The sequence below is a fragment of the Athene cunicularia genome, assembly GCF_003259725.1.
Source record: "Athene cunicularia isolate RWA chromosome 3 unlocalized genomic scaffold, athCun1 chr3_part1, whole genome shotgun sequence".
Lineage (NCBI taxonomy): Eukaryota > Metazoa > Chordata > Aves > Strigiformes > Strigidae > Athene > Athene cunicularia.
This window is the reverse complement of record NW_020799097.1, coordinates 96,516,194-96,535,895: the sequence shown is the minus strand read 5'-3', so window position 1 is coordinate 96,535,895 and position 19,702 is coordinate 96,516,194. Positions and strand designations below refer to the sequence as shown.

At 36.3% G+C, this 19,702-nt stretch overlaps 1 protein-coding gene across 1 annotated transcript in view; it reads left to right on the top strand.

Annotated features, from left to right (window-relative positions):
• Positions 1-3,601: 3,601 nt before the first annotated feature.
• The window catches only part of CAMKMT (calmodulin-lysine N-methyltransferase), a 215,763-nt gene continuing 199,662 nt past the window's right edge, over positions 3,602-19,702 (top strand). The window contains exons 1-3 of the mRNA XM_026844616.1: positions 3,602-3,682; positions 4,268-4,434; positions 14,536-14,600. Coding sequence (XP_026700417.1) covers positions 3,602-3,682; positions 4,268-4,434; positions 14,536-14,600 — 313 coding nt within the window. The remainder of the gene's footprint in view (positions 3,683-4,267; positions 4,435-14,535; positions 14,601-19,702) is intronic.

Genomic DNA, 19,702 nt, shown 5'->3' with positions numbered 1-19,702 from the left:
GAATGGGCATAAACTAAGTTGCTCCCCATATATATACACTTTCTCCCTATGGAAAGTTTAATGAAAACTTTACTGAAATCTGTAAGCTTTGTGTACGTTTTACCCTGCCTGTTACCTTCTTGCGCTTCTCACAGAAGTCTTGCTCACTTGCTAATATACTTTAGCTTCCAGATCTGAAAAATAAACGCTAAAGTGAACAGGACAGTGGCCTTTTTTTCTTTTCATCTTGTTGATCAGAGGAACTTCTAAAACAATTTTTCTTCTGTTCCTCCTCCTCTCACTGTGAAGGGTGCCAGTGCTACAGATCTTTTTCTAAGTTTTTGTTAGTTTTGAATTTGTAAATTGTTTACAGTTGAATACAAAAATTTGGTAAAGAAACTATTTAATAGTTAAATAATACACAGTCCTACTGATGATATTTAGAGATTGTGTAGTTATAGATTATGCTATAGCTGATTATGTAGCAACTTTCTTTCATGTACAAAATACTATGTTCCAGTCAGTGCCGTAGAACTCAGCAGAGGTTTGTGGTCTGTCAGATGTTACTGAATTTGGCTTTTAGTGCAGCTAGGCCATACGCAAAGAAATACAGGAATTTCAGGTGCCTGCCTTTCTCCATATGCTGTTGGTTTTTTTAAGAGAGTTCAAACATCTCTAAGTTTTATAGGGACTCCTAAATATGATCCTAATATTGCCGTTAAATACTGAGGGCCCTGCAATTGAAATCTGTGGTAATATTTTACTACGGTCTTTCTAAAACAGGACACAGTTTGGTGATGCTTTTTTAAAAATGCCTTGTGTGAAAGAAAGAAGTGAAGAAAGAATTGCCTTTAAGTTCTGTATTGCTAGGTGAAGTTAGAGAAGAAAGAAAATGCAGGCTTGAGAGAGGGAAAACTGCAAGGTAAAAGTGAGCTTGCATTGTTTGTTTGTTGTTCTTGGTGTGTTTTTCTTTTAAGGAACCTAATTTTTGGAAAATAAGCTTTTATTACAGAACCTAAAATATTATTTATTTAGTTAATATTTGTATGTATGACCTGTGTGCAAGCTCAACACTTGTGTACCTGTAAAAATCTTGTGCAGAAGACAGGGCCTTTTAGTACCAAAAGAAGATCTTGAAGAGAGTGAAACAAGGCTTCTGGATTTTTTAAAAATAAAAATATGCAGAGAAACTTAGTTGACAGTTACTGAGGGAGATAGAGGCTACAGCCCCAGCCAAAGAACAGTGGTGTCTGGTGATTCTTTCCCCACCATAGTTCTTTCTCTTTGACGTCACTAAAACCAAGAATTGTGTCTATTCTGCTGAGAAGCCTTTAGCTTGCTTTGATATTGGCTACCAGTTTGATAGGTCCCTGGGACATGTTCATTTATTATGGCACTGTGCAGGAAGTTAGGGAACTTCACCTTCATTGGAAGTGATTAGTGCCTGCTAGCTGATGCCTGCAAGCAGTTCATGCCTGTAACAATTAGTGATAAGAGAAGCATTCCATTATACCTTATGTGGTCATGTTGTACCCAGTTGTGTATACCTGGATGTCTCAATAGGGAGAATGTTAAGAAATTCTTTTACCAAACAATGTTTAACTTTGTATTTAGCAAGGCCTGAGCGATTAAAGTGTACAGAGAAGATATCCTAACCTTGAGAATAGATACATCCTGGCAGAAATACTCAAATAAGGCAGATAAGAAAGAACAGCTTGGCTGGCCCGCAGAGTTGGGAAACATCCAAGGAGAAGAAATTGTCCTCAAAAGACTCATGACCATAAAAAAGGGAAAAGGAGTAGGGGGCTAACTCCCCAGACAACCACCAACGACCACTTGAGGCCCCTGAGCATGCATAGTGTAGTTTTGCAACACCAGCATTATGTAAATATAGTAGATAGGCAGAAAGGTGGAGATTTCTCAGAAAATGTATAAATATTCATGTCTTTAAGGTATATAAAGGATGAACTTTTGGTTTAGTGTATGCATGTTAGGTGGGGTAATCCCTCGTGTATCCTGCACTGCAGTAAAGAATGTTTGCCTTCTGAAAGTTCAAACTAAATTCTAGAGGGTTCTTTTGAGTCTAGATTTACGGTAACAGGAGGACATCATGAAAATAGAGAAGGCTATCTTTCAACATTTTCAAAACATTATTATGAGTTTAAATAGGTTTGTCACCTTTTGTTTCTTGTCAGTGGATTATGCTATAGCAGCAGTTTGTAGCTTGTAATGCAATTGTGATGCTTTTAGGAACTGACAAGGAAGAAAAATATTTTGATCCTTACATAAAAATACAGAGTTACATATAAAGCATGTAACATTCTTCCTTTGTGTTCTGTTTTCTCAATTATATTTAGGTTTTTAAAAAATTTGACATGCTGTTGTAATTTTCAGATCTTGGACTTCTTGGTTTGAGTTGGAGGCATTGGGAGAAATTTTTTTTGAGTACTCAAACGCTCGTAAGATTTTTCTGTTAACCCGGAGAATACATTTTACAGAATGGCTAGAAGATGTCTCTGTAGAACAAAAAACTGACAAGTTTGTCACTGCTGGATTTTTTTTTTTTTCCTGTTAGTAATGCATTGCCTTTGCTTTAAAAAAAAAAAGCCACAAAACAACATGCTTTTCTGAAAATTAAATCTTGGTTATTTTCTTTAGTTGTTAAGTTGGTCCGTTTTGTTTCCAGGCAAGCTGCTATTATATGAAGGCCTTAATTCTGATAATCTTTTAATTTAGTTCACCTGTTTTGGTATTTTTGTAATTTGCTTCATGTGTGTATTTTTCCCATTGTGTTACAGAAGTAGAAGAAACAGTGTGGACAGCACACAGCCATTTTAAATACTTTGATGAAAATGTCTGTGCCTTTCATATGCTGAGACCTGCCCATGAAAAAGGATCCAAAAGCAATAAGCCTGATGTATCAGACCTGCTATTAGAAACTAACAGCATAGCAAACAATTGCTCTGCTCACATATGTAGTATTTTCAAGTTTCCTGAAAAATAATAGGTCATGGCATCAAATTGTAAGGCTGTTGGATGTGAGTGCATTTCCAGTTAAAGCATGGTCAACAAAGGTTGGGTGCAACAAAAAAATCACTGAACCTTTATTTTGTTGCATGCATTGCGCATGCACAGCTTCCATTTCAAGTTTCATGATTCTGGAGAGCTACTTCTAATTTGACTTTAGATTTAGCTCTGGTTGGCAAAGAAATAACTTATAGTGCTCTCCTACTCAATAGAGCTATTCCTTGAAGCTCTGTTTATAGTGATGAGTTTATTTTTTTTTTCGTCACTGTGGACTGCTTATGCACCTTCATTTTAAAAATCCAGTGGCAATTATTTATGTATTCTGTCCAATGTTAGGAGAAAGAAGTTAAGAGCAGGACATCTTTCCTTCCACGTCACTGAACTAAAGAATAAGCCTTTTTGTCTGGCAGGGAAATGCTGGTTGTCTTCTGTGCAGTGATACAGCTCAAACAGGCTGGGTGCCGGGTTGTTCTGTGCAGTGGAGTTGATACCTCACTCCCCAAAGACACGTTTGAGTGCAGCAGGCTATGCAGGACAGGGAGCCCATGTTTTCATTTTGTGAACAAGAGTTTTAATCATTTAGCTATTACACAAAATGCATATGGCCACATCCTTCTTCTGCCACTACCTTGAATTCTTCAGTCTCTTGGTGCTGTCAGCGTATTCTGGGGATTGTGTAAAGGCTGACTAATGCATCAGTCCCTTTACAGGGCCCTGGTAGGGGAATATTCAGTTGTGGCATCTGAAATTTGGGGCCTGGGACAGGTAGCAGGTTTGGCAGCAGTTCTGCTAGTGTCCAGCAGTAAACTTCTAAGCTAGAAAATAACCTGAGTGATATGTTTGCCAGGTAGACTTTTTAATCTATAGGGACAGTGAGCAGCACAGAAAGTTTCACAGTGGTGATGGAAGGATAGAGAAGAACTCGGTCTGCCTCTAATTCTGGCATGGATTTGCTGGAGCAGTGGTTAAAAAAGCAACTTTGTACTTCTGAACATGTGTCCTTATGAACACATTACATTTGCTTTACAGTTACAGATATATATATATAATAAATTGATAGCCAATACTCTTGACCCCTACCATCAGTACTGCTGTTACTTTTCTCAAGCTTGACATACTTGGACTGGTTATTCATAGCTGTTAGCTAATAGCATAGCTATTAGGGTTGATTCCAGACTTGCATCTTCAGTTAAATAAGCTTGTGCTTGCTCTTTTCTTGAAAGTTTTATTTTTAATGTTTAATTTGTTCTTCATTTCAAAGGTTCTGAAGAAAAAGCACTTTAAAGATGTGCATCTCCAACAAGTGTCTGTGAGAAGGTTCGCATCGTTCAATCTCTTTTCAGTAGAAGACCAGAATACAGAAGAGGAAACTGAGACCTGGGTTCAGTATAAAAGCATCTTTTATCCTGAATATAGTGTGTCCTTAAGGTAACCATCATTTAAGTTTTAAATACTTTCAAAGATCTTGTACAGGCCTTAAATATAAAACTAATTAGTCATTCTTCCAGTGTTTTGTATAACTAGGGCATAGTTTACAAATAAGCTGTTCCATGTTATTTTTAGTTGTTTGTTACAGTAAGCAGCTTGTCTGATTTTTTTTTCAGTATGTTTCACTGAAGTGCCAGAGCTTGAATGAAAATACTGATGATTGTACCTATAACAGAATGCAAATATGAGCATTTATTTTGTATTTCTAATAGCCTTCTGTTTTGACATTCTTCAGATATAAATAGGATGTAAAATACCTGAACACATTTACTTGTAATCTTAATAAAAATTTTAATGAAATGATGTTATTCATAAAGTTCTAAAAGCTTTTTGGTAGTGATCTATATTTTATTCAATTTTCTTCTTAACAGTTCTTTTAAAAGTGATAATTTGGAAGCCAATTTGCAAAACAAAAGAATATTCCTCTTCCTACAGAAGTTATTTATCTCTATTGAAGAAATCTGTTTTGTATTAGAGCAGGTAAAACAAATGAACATATTTGTATTAAAAAAACCCCAAACCCCCGCAAAAATAAAAAAAAAACCCACCCTTCTGAAAGCGTGTTAAGGAATTCTCAGTAACTTGAGCAAAATAAAAAAATTTATAGTTCCCATTTATTACTACTAGGGCTTGGTCCTTTTTTTTTTTTTTTTTTTTTTTTTTTTTTTTCTTTTTTCTTCTGCTTTGGTCTCTTTCCTTGTTCAGTTTTTTACATATCTGTAACTTGTTTTTGCCTCAACAGGTATCACTGCAACAGTAACTTAAGCATCTCTGAATCAATACTTGTTTTGCAGCCTCTAATTAGTCCTGCTGAGGGTGTAGGATTTTGCATTATGAGCACAGTACAGGATATGCTGAAGAGCCTGAGTCATCAAAATTGTAAAGTGCATTTTTATTTAACTGGAACCTTTAAGTTAAAGTCAATCTTAGAAACTAAGATCTAACACAGACAAATGACCATCATTAACTGCGACATTTCTACAAGGTTATAAAACAAAACAAGAAGAAAAAAACAAACCAAACCCCCCCCAACACTACATGCAGGTTGCCCTAAATTTGCAGCTGGGTGAAAGGTTGAATACAAAATTGTTTAGAGCTTTATAAAGCCTCTATTTTTCCATTTTCCAAGTTTATTCATGCTAAAAGGCTTCAAAAGAAACCTTTCCCTTTGAAAATACTGCCTATTTGTAACACACGTAGGTTAAGTATTTCTTCTGTGTATGAACTTTTCCAGTGAACTGTCAGTGAATGCTACAGATTCATCCAGATGCTCACAGTCTACCAATTTTCTTTGTGCAGTGTCTCTATTCCCTGGTTTTAGGTCTTCAGAGGCACACTGGTAACAGGAAATATAAGGCATTTATGTAGAATTTAGGCTGAGCAAGTCTGCAGTCCTTTACGCTGCAGTCCTGAACTACTACAGTCGTCTTTGTTCGCTATCCTGGTTTGCAACACTCAGTGTCACTTAATTGATTTACTTGGTATGGGAGTTTTAAGGTAGGAGGCAAGCCAGGGTTCACCTATGCCAGCAGCACAAGGGGATGTCAGGCTGATCATGCTGACATTTGACATTTGTGCACTTCTGTTTCCATCACTTCCCAGGTCATCATTTAATTTAGTATTTTTTATTTGGCTAATAGTAGTTTGATTAATAATAGGACACAGCTCAAACTAGACTGTGAACAAGCATGTTTATGCAGGATTTTATTATTGGTGATCATTATATAGCATTTTAAGCATGGAGATTTTATTTTCACCTTCTATGATTCTCTGAGCTTAGCCAATGGAAATGTACAGTTCTTGTGCTGGAGCAGGCTCATGTTGAATTTCAAAAACTATATTGAGGAGAACAGGGAGATTGTTTCCTGGTGGGGATTTTTGTATTTTTGCTGTATTTTGTTCCTTTCTATAAGATACTTGGATCTATAAAAATGGTAATCACTGATCATTTTAGAAATAATGATCAGAACTTACTCTTACACTTCTATATTGAAGCAGTGGCAATAGATAGCATATAGTTTTTGTTTCAGAATATTACAGGATATTGAACAAAGGGAGAAAATACTCACTTGTGTATTTTACCAGGGAGAAAGTATAAATACCTGCAACAAAATCCATGTTACCATAAGTGTATATTAAATTTTCTTCTCTGTTTTTGCAGAAGCAGTAATTCAAGAGGCTAAACATAACAGTTTAACATACGTAACAGAGCAACAGCTCTCCTTGTGGAAACTTTTGTATCTAGAAGAAATATGGGAGTAAACATCCCGGATCTGTGAGAACTGATCTTGTCTTGGAAACTTAAGTTTCCTCTGTATGTCTGATGGTCTTCCCGTCATCTTTCTCTTCCCATTGGTAAAATATGAATTATCATCATTTACATCAATAGAAGAATGTTTAACAAGATAACAAGAACATATTATTAGCATATTATTAACCATAACAAGAACATCAGTCAGGTAAACCCAAAGCAGTGTGCTTGAATAGGAGAACCTTTTCATGTATCTTTTTGTCAGGAAAAAGATGTTGCTATGGCTCCTCTAAAATCTTGACAAAAGTGCTTTTGAATTTTCATCTACATATGTTTTCCTTAAGCATTAACATCTTTTGGGGAAAGCTCATTGCCTATGTTGGATGTTAAAAGGGTTGTCAGCTAATATCTTGACAAGACTAAATACTTAAGAAAGTTCATAAGGTTGTTAGTGGCTTTTGGCAAAGAGTCTAAAGGTCAAGGTATATCAGTTCAAGGGCTATCAAAACTGATCAAATTGTATATTCAGATATGCTATGACCTAGCTGGAATTACTGCTTTAGAGGGACTTGGGGACCAGTTTGTTAGGCAAGTAGAAGCTTCAGTAGGAATACCAGACATGTGCATGCTTTTCTGAATTTCTCAGTGCAGCTTGTTTTAATAAGCTGCTGTTTTTCTAACCAAATTCAGGTTGGATTCACATTTGGGAAAAACGACCTTACGCCACATTTTTCTGTCACTGGTTTATTTCAGAATAATTCTTAATAAACCTTCCAAAGCAGGAAGCCAAAAGCACCAATATAATGCAGGTTTTGCTTTAAAAAATTAAGATGGATTTTGAATAGATCCTTGAGTTGACAACGTCACTGACTCATTTTAAAAATCCCCATAACTCTACTAGTTAAACAGGGATCTCTAGTGTGCTTAATAAAGTGTAGATATTCACAATACACAGTAGAAGGTGGTCTTTTGAAGTTAGTATAGGTACGGAGGTGCTTCGCAGTATCTCTGGAGTATGAAAAAGAGCATCTGATGAATGTTACTTGTTTGCAGTGAAAGGTGTGTCAAGATGAAATTTCTTGTGTTATAATCCATAATCTCGTTTGATTAGTCTCATTTGGATTTGTACCGTATTTGATGATCCTATACGCTGCATCCTTGTCTTGATGATATGAATTGGGTGGCTACATAAATGGAATTGCTCTCTAGTGTTTGCAATTAATGTTAGTTAAAAAATAAATCCCTAAACTGACAGAGTCAGCCTGGGAATCGGGCTGAATGTTCATGGCAGTCTGATATGGAGAATATGGACCTATTCAGTCCAAGCTGGAATCTTGCTGCAGTTTTCACATTCAGATTTGGATACAGTAACCCAAGTACTCTAGTCTGCAGGTGAAAAATGTAAACTTCATTTTGAGCGAAATTTCTTGCAGGCTTGAAGTGGGAAAAAATGTCTTTTGTTACAAAAATTATGTGGCCTTCTGGGTATTTTCTCCATTAAAAATACATTTTTATTCATTAAACTGTAATGTTTATTTGTTAGCTTTGTTCAAGTTCTTTTTAACTTTGGGGATATTTCACTTTGCTGTAAAAAATTATGCATGTGCTAAATACTTGTTTTCTTGGTGATAGGAAGATATAGGGTAAGTATAGACATTTAAAAATGTTTATTTAATTTTCCATTTCTAAATCCTTCTATTCTTAGTCAGGAATGTGCTTTTAAGTTTAATTTTTGTATGAATAGTTCTAGCAATGAAGTGATTATAGATCATAAAGATTCAGTGTCTCACTGTGGATATGGTGCCTGTCTTTTAGACAGGAAAATTATTCTTTTATTAGAGTTAAAAAGGAGCAATCAATATCTTCAAATTTTCTATTTCAGGATATGGATTTACTTTAAAATTGTAGGCTCATTTTAAGCAATTAGAGAAGAAATAAGTTATTTCTGTGGTAAAATATTTTGCATTGATCAGTCATTTGGTGTTTCAAATACTAAAATGCAGAACTGAAAAGAACAATGTTAGCAGCTTGGTGGAAGGGTTAAGTCTTTGTAAAGAGTGTTAAGTGTTCTTTGCAAAGTGTCATGCCTTTATTCTGAATGTGAATGAAAGAATGATTAGATTATTCTAGACCTTTGGTTTAGAAATGTGAGGAATTTTATTTATAGCAAGTGTTAGAAGATGGGTTTGGAAGAAATTCCATTGGCTATTCCTGTAGGATATTTCTGCTAATAACATTTTTAAGTTTTAATGAATTTTTATTTTAGGGATAGACATAAAAAAATGAAGGGAAGCAGATTTCAAGGAATATTGCTACTCCTTATGAACAATTTGTGCGGATATCATAAACTTGGTTTATTCCATTTATTGGGTGCTGCGTGAAAACGTGTGGATATAGCAGCATAAAGGCTTGGCCACAGAAGGAGCAATTGAGGAAAGAGGTAAAAAGTGATTTGGTAACATACTACTTTCATTCATCGATGGAACTGAGACTGATCCATCATATTGCCCAAGACGTGTATTTGTAAAAAGAAGTCAAAGAAGCCATTGTTTTTGTTTCTTACCATATTAAGTTGAGATCTTGAACTGGAGCAAAAGATTGGTTACCTTGTTTTGCTATGCTCTAGCCCGGAAACATTTGGTCGGGTAACAAAGTTTGCAGATAACTCTTGAGATTCATATTGGGTTGCAATGACAATTGATGGTGACACTCAGCAAGCCGTATTGTAAAGTACCTTTGGCAGTAACTTTTTTTACCCTTAGCCCATCTTTCATTTTCCACAAATATTGTAGTTTTGTTTTGTATCCAGATATTTTATGGAAATGTAGTCTGTCTTAGTTTTTGTAGGTTTTTTAAGTCTACTGTATGTATTTAGTTATTTGTATTATTTTTCCTCATTCAGTTGAAGAATAATATAAAAGAAAGAACGTGGTTTTGTTTCATTATGGTTGATGAAAAGCATACATTAATAGGGAGCTACTGAAGGATTATTTTTACTCTGCTGTTTGCAGCTATTTATAAATACATGTAGAAGTCTGCCACTTGGGTTTCCTGAATTGGAGAGGAAGGAACATTAATATATTTTCAAGATACCGCTCTCTCTCTTACTCTGACTTTACATCCAAGGTTAATTTATTTGTAGTCCAGAGTAAGCAATTTTGCTTTGCTTCACATGAGGAGAAACATGAGTTATAATAGAAGACAAATCTATGAATGATAACCTAATTTAACTCACTGCCTCAGCCAAAGAGTGTACTGTTCCTTGAAGACTTATTTGAAGAACACTGTAGATCAGATTAACAACGCTGGCCTGAAGTTCACTTTCTCCATGATGCTTACCTATACTTGTTTGAAGTACTTTACTGATCTTGGCAATCACAGCTTTGAACTTCTTTGAAGTCCATTGAAGTCCTTTGAACTGTACAACATTCATGACATATTCCAAAGCACTAAATACGAGTGTTCTATATTTTGAGATGCCTGTGGAAATTTATGAGGATTTGGGGGTTAGGATTCAACCACAAGCTTCTGTGATTCCTTACCTTGACTTTCATAATTCAGTGCACATGACCCTTATAAACTCTTTAATGGGCAGTTTGTAAGACTGTGGAAAGCTGTGACTATGACAGGCATTCATAGAAAGAAGACAGTGATGTGCATTGGCAATTTCCTCTGGGCTTGCTCATGGAGGAGCAGCTGCTGGGATGGGACAATGAAGCAGCAGCAGAAAAAACTGCTGTGGGGTTATATGCAGAGTAGTGGATCCCAAACTAGAAGCTGTGGGTTTCAGGTGCAAGACTGAGTAGCATGATATTTATGGCAGAATTTGGATTTAGAGAATATGTGTATTTACAGGTGCATGTAACTTTTAGTCTGAAAGTCAGAGCTGTGATGGAAAAGAGCTGGGGAGTAGCTGGTGCAGAGTTTGTCTGCAGGCTCTCCAAATAGTTTTCCGAATGGAGAAACACGTGGCTATTGGTATCTGGAAGCCCTTTCACAAGTAGATTAGCTGTTGCTTTTTTCTCAGTCCTAAAACTTGTCTGCAATAGAAGTAGTGGTCAATTCTTCACTGTTTGGGTTCCTTAACTGTTAAATGGTTACCAGTGAAATTTAAGTGCCTCTTCTTTAGCCTGGTGTATGGAGAAAAGTCTTTATCGTAAGGAAGAGGTATTTTCCTGTAGTGCTAATTGATTTAGGAAGATTCACTGTTACTAACTCAGTAAAACTCAGTAAAATCAGTAAGTTTGCAGATGACACGAAGTTGGGTGGGAGTGTTGATCTGCTCGAGGGTAGGGAGGCTCTGCAGAGAGACCTGGACAGGCTGGAGCCATGGGCTGAGGCCAACTGGAGGAGTTTCCATAAGGCCAAATGCCAGGGGCTGCCCTTGGGCCACAACAACCCCCAGCAGCGCTACAGGCTTGGGGAGGAGTGGCTGGAGAGCTGCCAGTCAGAGAGGGACATGGGGGTGTGGATTGACAGCCGGTTGAACAGGAGCCAGCAGCGTGCCCAGGTGGCCAAGAAGGCCAATGGCATCCTGGCTTGTGTCAGCAATAGCGTGGCCAGCAGGGACAGGGAAGGGATCTCACCCCTGTACTCGGCACTGGTGAGGCCGCACCTCGATTCCTGTGTTCAGTTTTGGGCCCCTCACTACAAAAAGGACATTGAATGACTCGAGCGTGTCTAGAGAAGGGCTACAAAGCTGGTGCAGGGTCTGGAGCAGAGGTCGTACGGGGAGCGGCTGAAGGAACTGGGGGTGTTTAGTCTGGAGAAGAGGAGGCTGAGAGGAGACCTTATCACCCTCTACAGCTACATGAAAGGAATCTACAGAGAGCTGGGTTTGAGCCTCTTTAGCCTAGTAGAAAGTGACAGGACAAGAGGGAATGGCCTCAAGTTGCACCAGGGAAAGTTTAGACTAGATATTAGGAAGCATTTCTTTACAGAACGGGTTGTTGGGCATTGGAATGGGCTGCCCAGGGAGGTGGTGGAGTCCCCACCCCTGGAGGTGTTCAAGAGTAGGGTCGATTTAGAGCTTAAGGATATGCTATAGGTGGGAACTGTGCTAGGCGAACGGTTGGACTAGGTGATCTCCAGGGTCCTTTCCAACCTAGATGATTCTGTACGTGGAGTAGTCTTTAAATAGTCCATAATGGTAATACAGTTAAGACCCAAGATGTGATTTTTGAAGTAAATGAGAGCGGCTTTCCTATCCAGAACACTGTTGAGATAACGGCTACTCTTCTTATTCTAGGAGATTGAACTTGCTCCCCACTTTTGTTCAGTGAAGGTTTCATAAGCTGATCCAGACTAAAGGAAGCAACAGTGTGGAGTGGGCGTGTGGAAGACTGAGAAGGAAGAGGTCCCTCATAGCAAAGCTGAATGCTTCTAATCATTATGGCTCACTTATGTGCTTGTCATGAACAATATTTGTGAAAGCAAGAAAGAGATTGCTGAGATAGAGAGTTAGAGAAAGAGACTTTGAATGTTGCAGGCAGCTAGAAAAAGATGTCTGTGCAAAATGCCTCTGCTGGCCAAGAGAGCAAACTGCTGGGATGTGTTGTGTACGCACTTGGATACCACAAGTTTTTGGCCACTGGATAATAAATGTTTGAAATTTGTGTGTGTTGATTTTGATTATGGAAATAATGTTTTATAATCAGAGGAAGAACTGGTAATTAATGAAAACTGAGTGTACCGAAAATAGTAATGTAGATGAACATTCATTGAGTTAAATAAAACATCACCAAAATTTCAGGACAACCTTGAAAACAATAGGTCTGTGGCATGCATCTGTTGTGGAGGCTTATTCTTCAGGCTGAAATTTGCTGCAGTGATACTTTTAAGGCCAGGGCTATGGTTGTATCATTTCTCTTTTTTACCTTTTGACCCTGAAGTATATAAATGGTATTATTCTCTAGACTGGGACACTCCACTAATATTTTTCTTTCTTCATGTCATTCTGTTGAACTGCAGGTACTAGACTGCTAAATTTTTCATCCTCACATTGTTTGATTCACTTGGAGATTTGCATGATAAATCTTTATATATGGACTATGTACATCAAGAAATTGAGGGGAGAAAAAAACAAACCAGAACATGTTATCTCAAGACTAATCGACATGCCAACAAAGATTAAAATATTCCTTTACTGTCTCAACATCTCCTCTCCCCCAGTCTTACGTTCATTTAGAAGATGAGACATTCACAGCTGTCTGAGAGACCTTATCTGTGTCAGACATATGCACAGTTACGGAGTTCGTAGGATGCTAAGGAGTCTGTGTGGGACAGTTTAAAGAGCAGTTCTGAGTTTGGCAGAACTATAGCTCCTGTCTACTTTCTTGTCACTTCCCTTGAATTAATTCTTGCATCAGTTGTCCAATCTGATTGAAAACAAACTTGCCAAAATAAAGTAGAAAAAGTGCATTCTAAGTCCACACGATCCATCAAAATTCTTGTAGACTTCCACTGCAGCCAAGCAGTGTAATTTTTTTGTTTGTTTTTATGTAGCTTGGAGAAGAGCTGAAATGACCAGCTGAATCTTTTGTAACATCTTTCATATATATTTCGTTGCCCCTGTTTATGAGCTCGTTTCAGTTTGTTAATTTGATTTTCATTTTTTTTAAGGATTAGTCTAGTGGCTGTTTGGTGCTTCTCAAGATTTAACATGTAAATGATTATTTAATGCTTATGATTATCAGAAGTTATAAATAGCTTTTTTCCCCCACTTAAATCAGAATTTTGTATTTGCAAAAAGGTTAATATTTTTTTTTTCATTCTTATGACAATCTTTCTTCAGGAAAAAAAAAAGCTCAGAAAGTGAGAACTAATTTTGTAGGTGCTAGAATTGTTGGAGTTCTTCCATTGTTTTTCAGTGTTTCAAATTAGCATGTTCCTAAACAGCCTTAGAAGCTATATTTGAAACATTATTAAAAGACTATCTTTGTATTTTAGTGCCTTGCTGAATTATCTTTAGATTTTTTTAATGCATTTGTGAAACATCTATGTGATCTGATTGTTGTAAAGTATAAGATTTTTTTTTTTTTTAATTTTGTTCATTTTGGGCCTAGATTAGCTTGGAATAGTTAAAACATTTTTAGTTGGGTTTTTTTTGTGTGTGTGTGAATCCAACTAGCCTGACACGTTTAGAGGAAGCTTCTTAGGCAAATTTTTATTCAGCTTTGGTATATGTTCTTTCTGCTGCTGTCAGTGTTTTGCTCACTGTGTTCTAAAATTTGCAATTGGCATGTGAAATTCAGTCAATTAATTTATCATCCCCAGTTTTGAATGTTTATTTCACTTGGGTAATGCAAATGTAGAACCAAAGAAAATGCAGTTCACTGAACGCATTAATTGGTTTCACTGTTCACATTAATTAAATGAAGTGTTCTTGATTGTATGGGAGTGTATAGGAATGTGTGTACAGCTGCTGTTCAGAAATAGTCTTAAGGTTTTTCTCTTTGAAAGAAACCACTTTACCAAAATTTTTCATTTCCTATATATGACTTCCACAACTAAACAAAAACTGGTGCTCTTTGGAGATGTTTTTGTTTTGATAAAGTATTAGTTTCTGAGAAACATGTTCCTGGTTCATGGATTTCAGTGATGGAACTTTAAAGAGTGGTGGTTGTCTCCTTGTTTTCCCCTGGTGGCTACAGTAGTACCTGTTTGCTACTTGTCTGTGAAAGGGGTTTGTGAGAAGTGAATGTGTGCAGTGAACCTCTTCTCATGCAAGATGCAAGATGGTGGGTTTTTGATTGTTTACATGTTGGTAAAGTCACTATGTTTTCTTACAGATTTCACAACGGACTGTTAAATGTTAAAGATGTTCTTACAAGTTTTGACAACACGGGGAATGTCTGTAAGTCATTGTTTATTTAAATACAGAACCATGTTGATAGAAGTCTAATTGTATTGATATAAAGTATTTCTGTATGAGCATTCAGTAACCATTTTATTTAGCTGAGAAATATCATTACTGTTAGAGATACAGACCTTACCTACCAAAGCATTTTATGTGTTACAGTTTTATGTCACACAGTTGTTGTGTGGATATACCCTTAAGTCATCCCAGTGCAGGTTATTTTTGGTTCTGTGGCTGCAGCAGGAACATTAGAGCAGCTGAACTGGGTTGGACAAAAAAATTAGTTTAGCCCGTTGAATTATGTTGGCCAGTGGCCAGCAGTGGCTGTCTGAGGAACAACAGTGCAAGAACACATGAAGCAAACGATACTTCTACCCGGGAGAGGACAAATGCAAACCAGAGAAAAACAAAAGAAAGCACACAGTCAAGTTGAGATTCCTCCCCACAGAATGTTTTGAATTCTAGAATGTGACATGAATTCGAAAAGCAAAGGGGAAAAAATTGTGCAGGAAAAATTCACTGTGGCTCTTAAGTATAAATACACCACTTACGGCTTAGGAAGTATGGAATGTTAGGAGAATTAATTGGGCAGTAGGATGATACCTTTGTCCTGATCTTTCACTTTTTTCTAAGCATCAGTTACTGGCCACATTAACCTGAGGCAAGAGGAGCTGTAAGTGGACCTTCAATGTCTGACCCAGTATGGCTCTGTTTCACTATACTTATTAATAAAATTATCTGTGCTATTAATGGACTTGAATTATAAAATTGTGGTAGATCATGGAAAAGAAGCTGAGCAAAAATATTTAAATATTATTGATGGAGTGAGTAATTACTAATACATAATTAACATTTATACATATAATGCATTTAATACATATACTTTTTGTTTGATTATTTTACCTTATTTTTCAGGTTGGTTGTTTTGTTTTCAAACAAGCAAACTGATAGAATAAAGTTGGAGGGGTCTCTGAGTTTGCCAGATATTCAAGAAATGAGCACGTATCTGTTCTTCCTTATCAAAGCGATGATATAGAATCATTCAGATATATGTGTTTCATCTCAAACTCCAGACGTAGTGTTCCAAAGCTGTTTCAGTGAACAATGACTTTTCATTATCAAAAAGGTCAATTAATTTAATAAACTTTTGCTTTCAAATGGAAAAAAAACCCCATAAACTACATACCTTTTTAAAATTTTCTAGCTTTCATTTGGTTCTGAACGTTGAAGATAGTTGTGTGGTCCTGCCACAAAATACTTCTGGATATATTCTTTATCTGTTGTCAAAGATAAATTTATTCAAATTTCTGAATGAGAATCATATCTAAGGGGTATTTTAATATCCAAATCAGTAATACTAAAGTTAAGAAGGAAAATTTACATTTGTAATTATGGTTGACATCAGCTACAAATGTAGGCATCAGGAGCTGGATGATAAAAAAATTTAGATTAAGACATTTAGGATCTGGAAGAAAATGCTTTGCTTAAATTATGGGAAGCATTTAGAGAGATTTGATGTTGTAGATTCTCAAAATAGGAAGCTAGAGGGAATTTTGTAGCAAGTTACTTTATTCTCATAAACTGTTCTCAGTAAGGGGAAAAAATTAGGAAAAAAATCCAAACTGGGGTTTGGATACAGAAAGAAATAGTGTTATATTAATTCAGTAGATAACAGCTTGAGCATTTGTTCTGAACAGCAAAGAACATTTGGGGGTTTTTGCCTGAAAGTGCTTCACATACTGGATCAAGACAGTGTACCTTGCTCTGTTAAAACATGGTAATATGATTTCTTAATCTTTGTTCTTTGTGTGAGTACTTAGATTGTGATCAATCTGCACAAATTTCCTTGTTAACAAAAATAATATACTCTGCTAAAGTTTTCATATGCTTTCCTATTAATAGATGTGCTGTCAGCTCTTCTGTTAACTTCAAGTATTTCAGCTACTTTCTTATTGACTGCATATGGTAGAACAAGACTTGTACTCTTAACACACAACACCAGTGCTAACACAGAAATAATAGAACATCTGTAGTTCATACTGTTTCTCTGTATATGCAAAGATTCTCATTTGCCCTTTTGGACTCAGTATTGCTTTGAGGGTTTGTGCTGTGCTATTATATACAGTGTTTGCTAAGTCCTTTCCAGATTCACAGCTTCCCCATTTTTAAATGTCTGTGTATGTCTGTATTGATGTACGTATTACTGATTTATGCCCATTTTACTAAACACTCTAGATTACCCTCTGTTAGGGTAACCAAAATAGTTATCTTCTGGCAGCATGCAGTACTGTTTTGCTGTGTAATAATCATACTTTTTTGCCTCCACCTGTATGGAGTAAATGTCTCCAGTGTCCAAGATAAAGTAACTATGTGTCTATCACACCATCATAGTAAAGTTCCCCAACCACATGTTTACTGAGCTGCTCTACTGGGATCATACCTGACTGAATTTGTGTGCACTCCATTATCCCTTGATTTTTTTTGACCTGTTTCTGTGTATTTCTTACCTCTCTTTGTGTTAACCCACAGTGGAAAAGGTAGGTAGCAATCCTGCCTCCTTTTACCCCCAAAGATAACTACAATTGTAGTATTTCTAAAATTATGTTGACTACTTTTTACAATTGCTGTGGTGTTTTTTAAATACTTCATATTATCAAATGACAGTCTACCCTAAAAAAACCCCTCTAAACATTTCTAAAATGTTTTTTTTTTTAACAGCATTAGATTACTACTTCTAGTACGTAATACTAATGGAGCTAGTCAGTGTTGAACATATTAAAAGTTCCATCTACAGTAGCATGTTCTGTGAGGGGTCCCATTGAATAATTCTAAAAGAACACACCACGTAGTCAGAATTTATTCACTGGGCACTAAACTTCACTTAAATGATTTGGACAGAGTTATCAGAAAACAGTTAAATGTTTCAGTGTTCCGTGTGTTTTGGCTGCCATACTAAGTATTTATCAGGAAGATGAATGTTTTGCTAATGATTATTAGATTATAAAATAATTGTGTATTAAACAGATCAGATTTTGTGAAAAGTGCAACATATTGCACATTACATCCTTTTAAAACATAATAATTTGTTTCAAATAACATGGTTTGTGTGGTTTTGGGGGGAGTTGTTTTGTTTCTTGTAGTAATGTTCCAAAGTACCTTGTGTTATAACAAGCTCTTTCAGAGGGCATTTGTATGGTCTTTTTGTTTCAGTTTTTGATCTTTCTGCTTATCATCTTTAACAGCCACATCACCATACACCATCAAAAGAAAAGTGGTAGAGCAGACTCTAGTTAATACCACTTTCTCTACACTCCCAGTAGACATCAACTCAGTACAAGATGTGCCACTAGCTGGCAGCATTATATAAAATATCAATAAGCAGCTTTTGAGGAATACTTGTGACTGTTTCCAAAAGTGCTGCCTTACACCACTAAGACTTCAGGACAAAAGTGGAGCCAATGGCAGTAGCTGTAAATGCGGTATTGCAGGTTCTCCAGTGTTAACTCTGGAAATTGTCTCTGCATGATGTCTTGTCCAAACTTGGTAACTACACTTGTATTCTCTTTTCCAAAAAGATTTCTGAAGATGGATTTTCACTGTAGGATTGTTACTGTGAATGAAAGTTCACATTGCAAATTACAATTGGTTTTCACTTTCCCAGAAAAATGTGAAATTTTTTTTCTCTTCTACTCATCCTTTGTGAGATAGTAATTTCCATGTGGAAACTCTAAACGAATTCTCCACAGAGACAGGGTGCAATGCTAAATGCAATTCATTCAGCTTTATTTCTATACATGAACAGGAGGCAGGGAAAAGAGGACTGTAATGAAGGAAAGGATCAGTCTGTTCGTTTCAGACAACAGTATGCCATCTGTTAAAAAGATGGTACATCCTGAGACCATCTCTAGTCCTAAAATAATCCTTTAAAAGAACTGATGGATCCCAGGCAGAAGGTTCAGTGATGGCATTATAGGATAGCAGCAGCTGGCTCCAGGAGCCACATGCCATGCTCATCCTTGCAGAAGAGAAATCTCTTCTGCAACAGACTGTCCAAAAAGCAAGGAAAATTCTGCAAGAATGAACTTCAGAGAGTATCACCTTCCCCTGCCTTTCCTAGTGGGAGAAAGCAGCTACGAGTTAAATGCTTGTATAATTCTATCACTACAGTAATAATTTCAAATTATGTATACATTTAAATTAAGTGATCAGGGGACAAAATATAAACCTCTTTACTTGCCACCAGTCAAGTAAACTACAATGTCTGTAAAGGAGAATTTTAAGCAGTAAAATACAGCATATTTTGGGATTTTCATCTAGTATCTACCTGATGTTAACACAGAAACAAGATATTCCAGAGTGCTCAAGTAGTATAAAATTGCAGATATACTATGTGTAATAGCAAAACATTTTCTTGTGAACTGCATATAGCATAGTTAATAATGTAACCATTTTGAAGAAACAACATGGTTATTACATATTCATTATATTTTCTACTTGGTTGAGTGTACAATTGCATGTTTTGGAACTAAAAAAACAGCAGAGGGTGCTACAGTTACAGAGCTACTCAGGCACATATTCCAGAATTGTTGCTCCTGCAGGCAAATAGATCCTGCAAAGATTTAGTCTGGAGTAGATGTAAATAGGATAGGTTTAAATTCTGTTCCCTCTGTTTATACAGGAAAACAGGTAATCAATGTGAAATCCAGAAAAAGTAGAATTACATATACACTGGTTTTCTTAAATACTTTTTTTTAAGTGGTTTTTTTTTTGTTTGTTTGTTTGTTTCTGGAAAATGTTACATAGTTTCCTGAAACCATGGTGTTTGGGTATAGCTACTGATACAAAACAAGTACTCACCATCTTCTGAACTGTTGGTGTTTGTGCTAATTTTACCTTTAGAAATTCCAGTCTCTGCAACAAGTTTTGTATTGGAAAATGTTGGGGATTTTTTAATGTGGTGTGTCCCCCCCAATAAATGAGCTAGCTAAATTGGAGAATATTTTTGTCCCTTCATGTAATATTTTTCATGAAAATAACCAGAGAGAGAATTTTTCTTAAATTTGAGTCCACATCAGATTTTCCTTGGAAACACATACCAA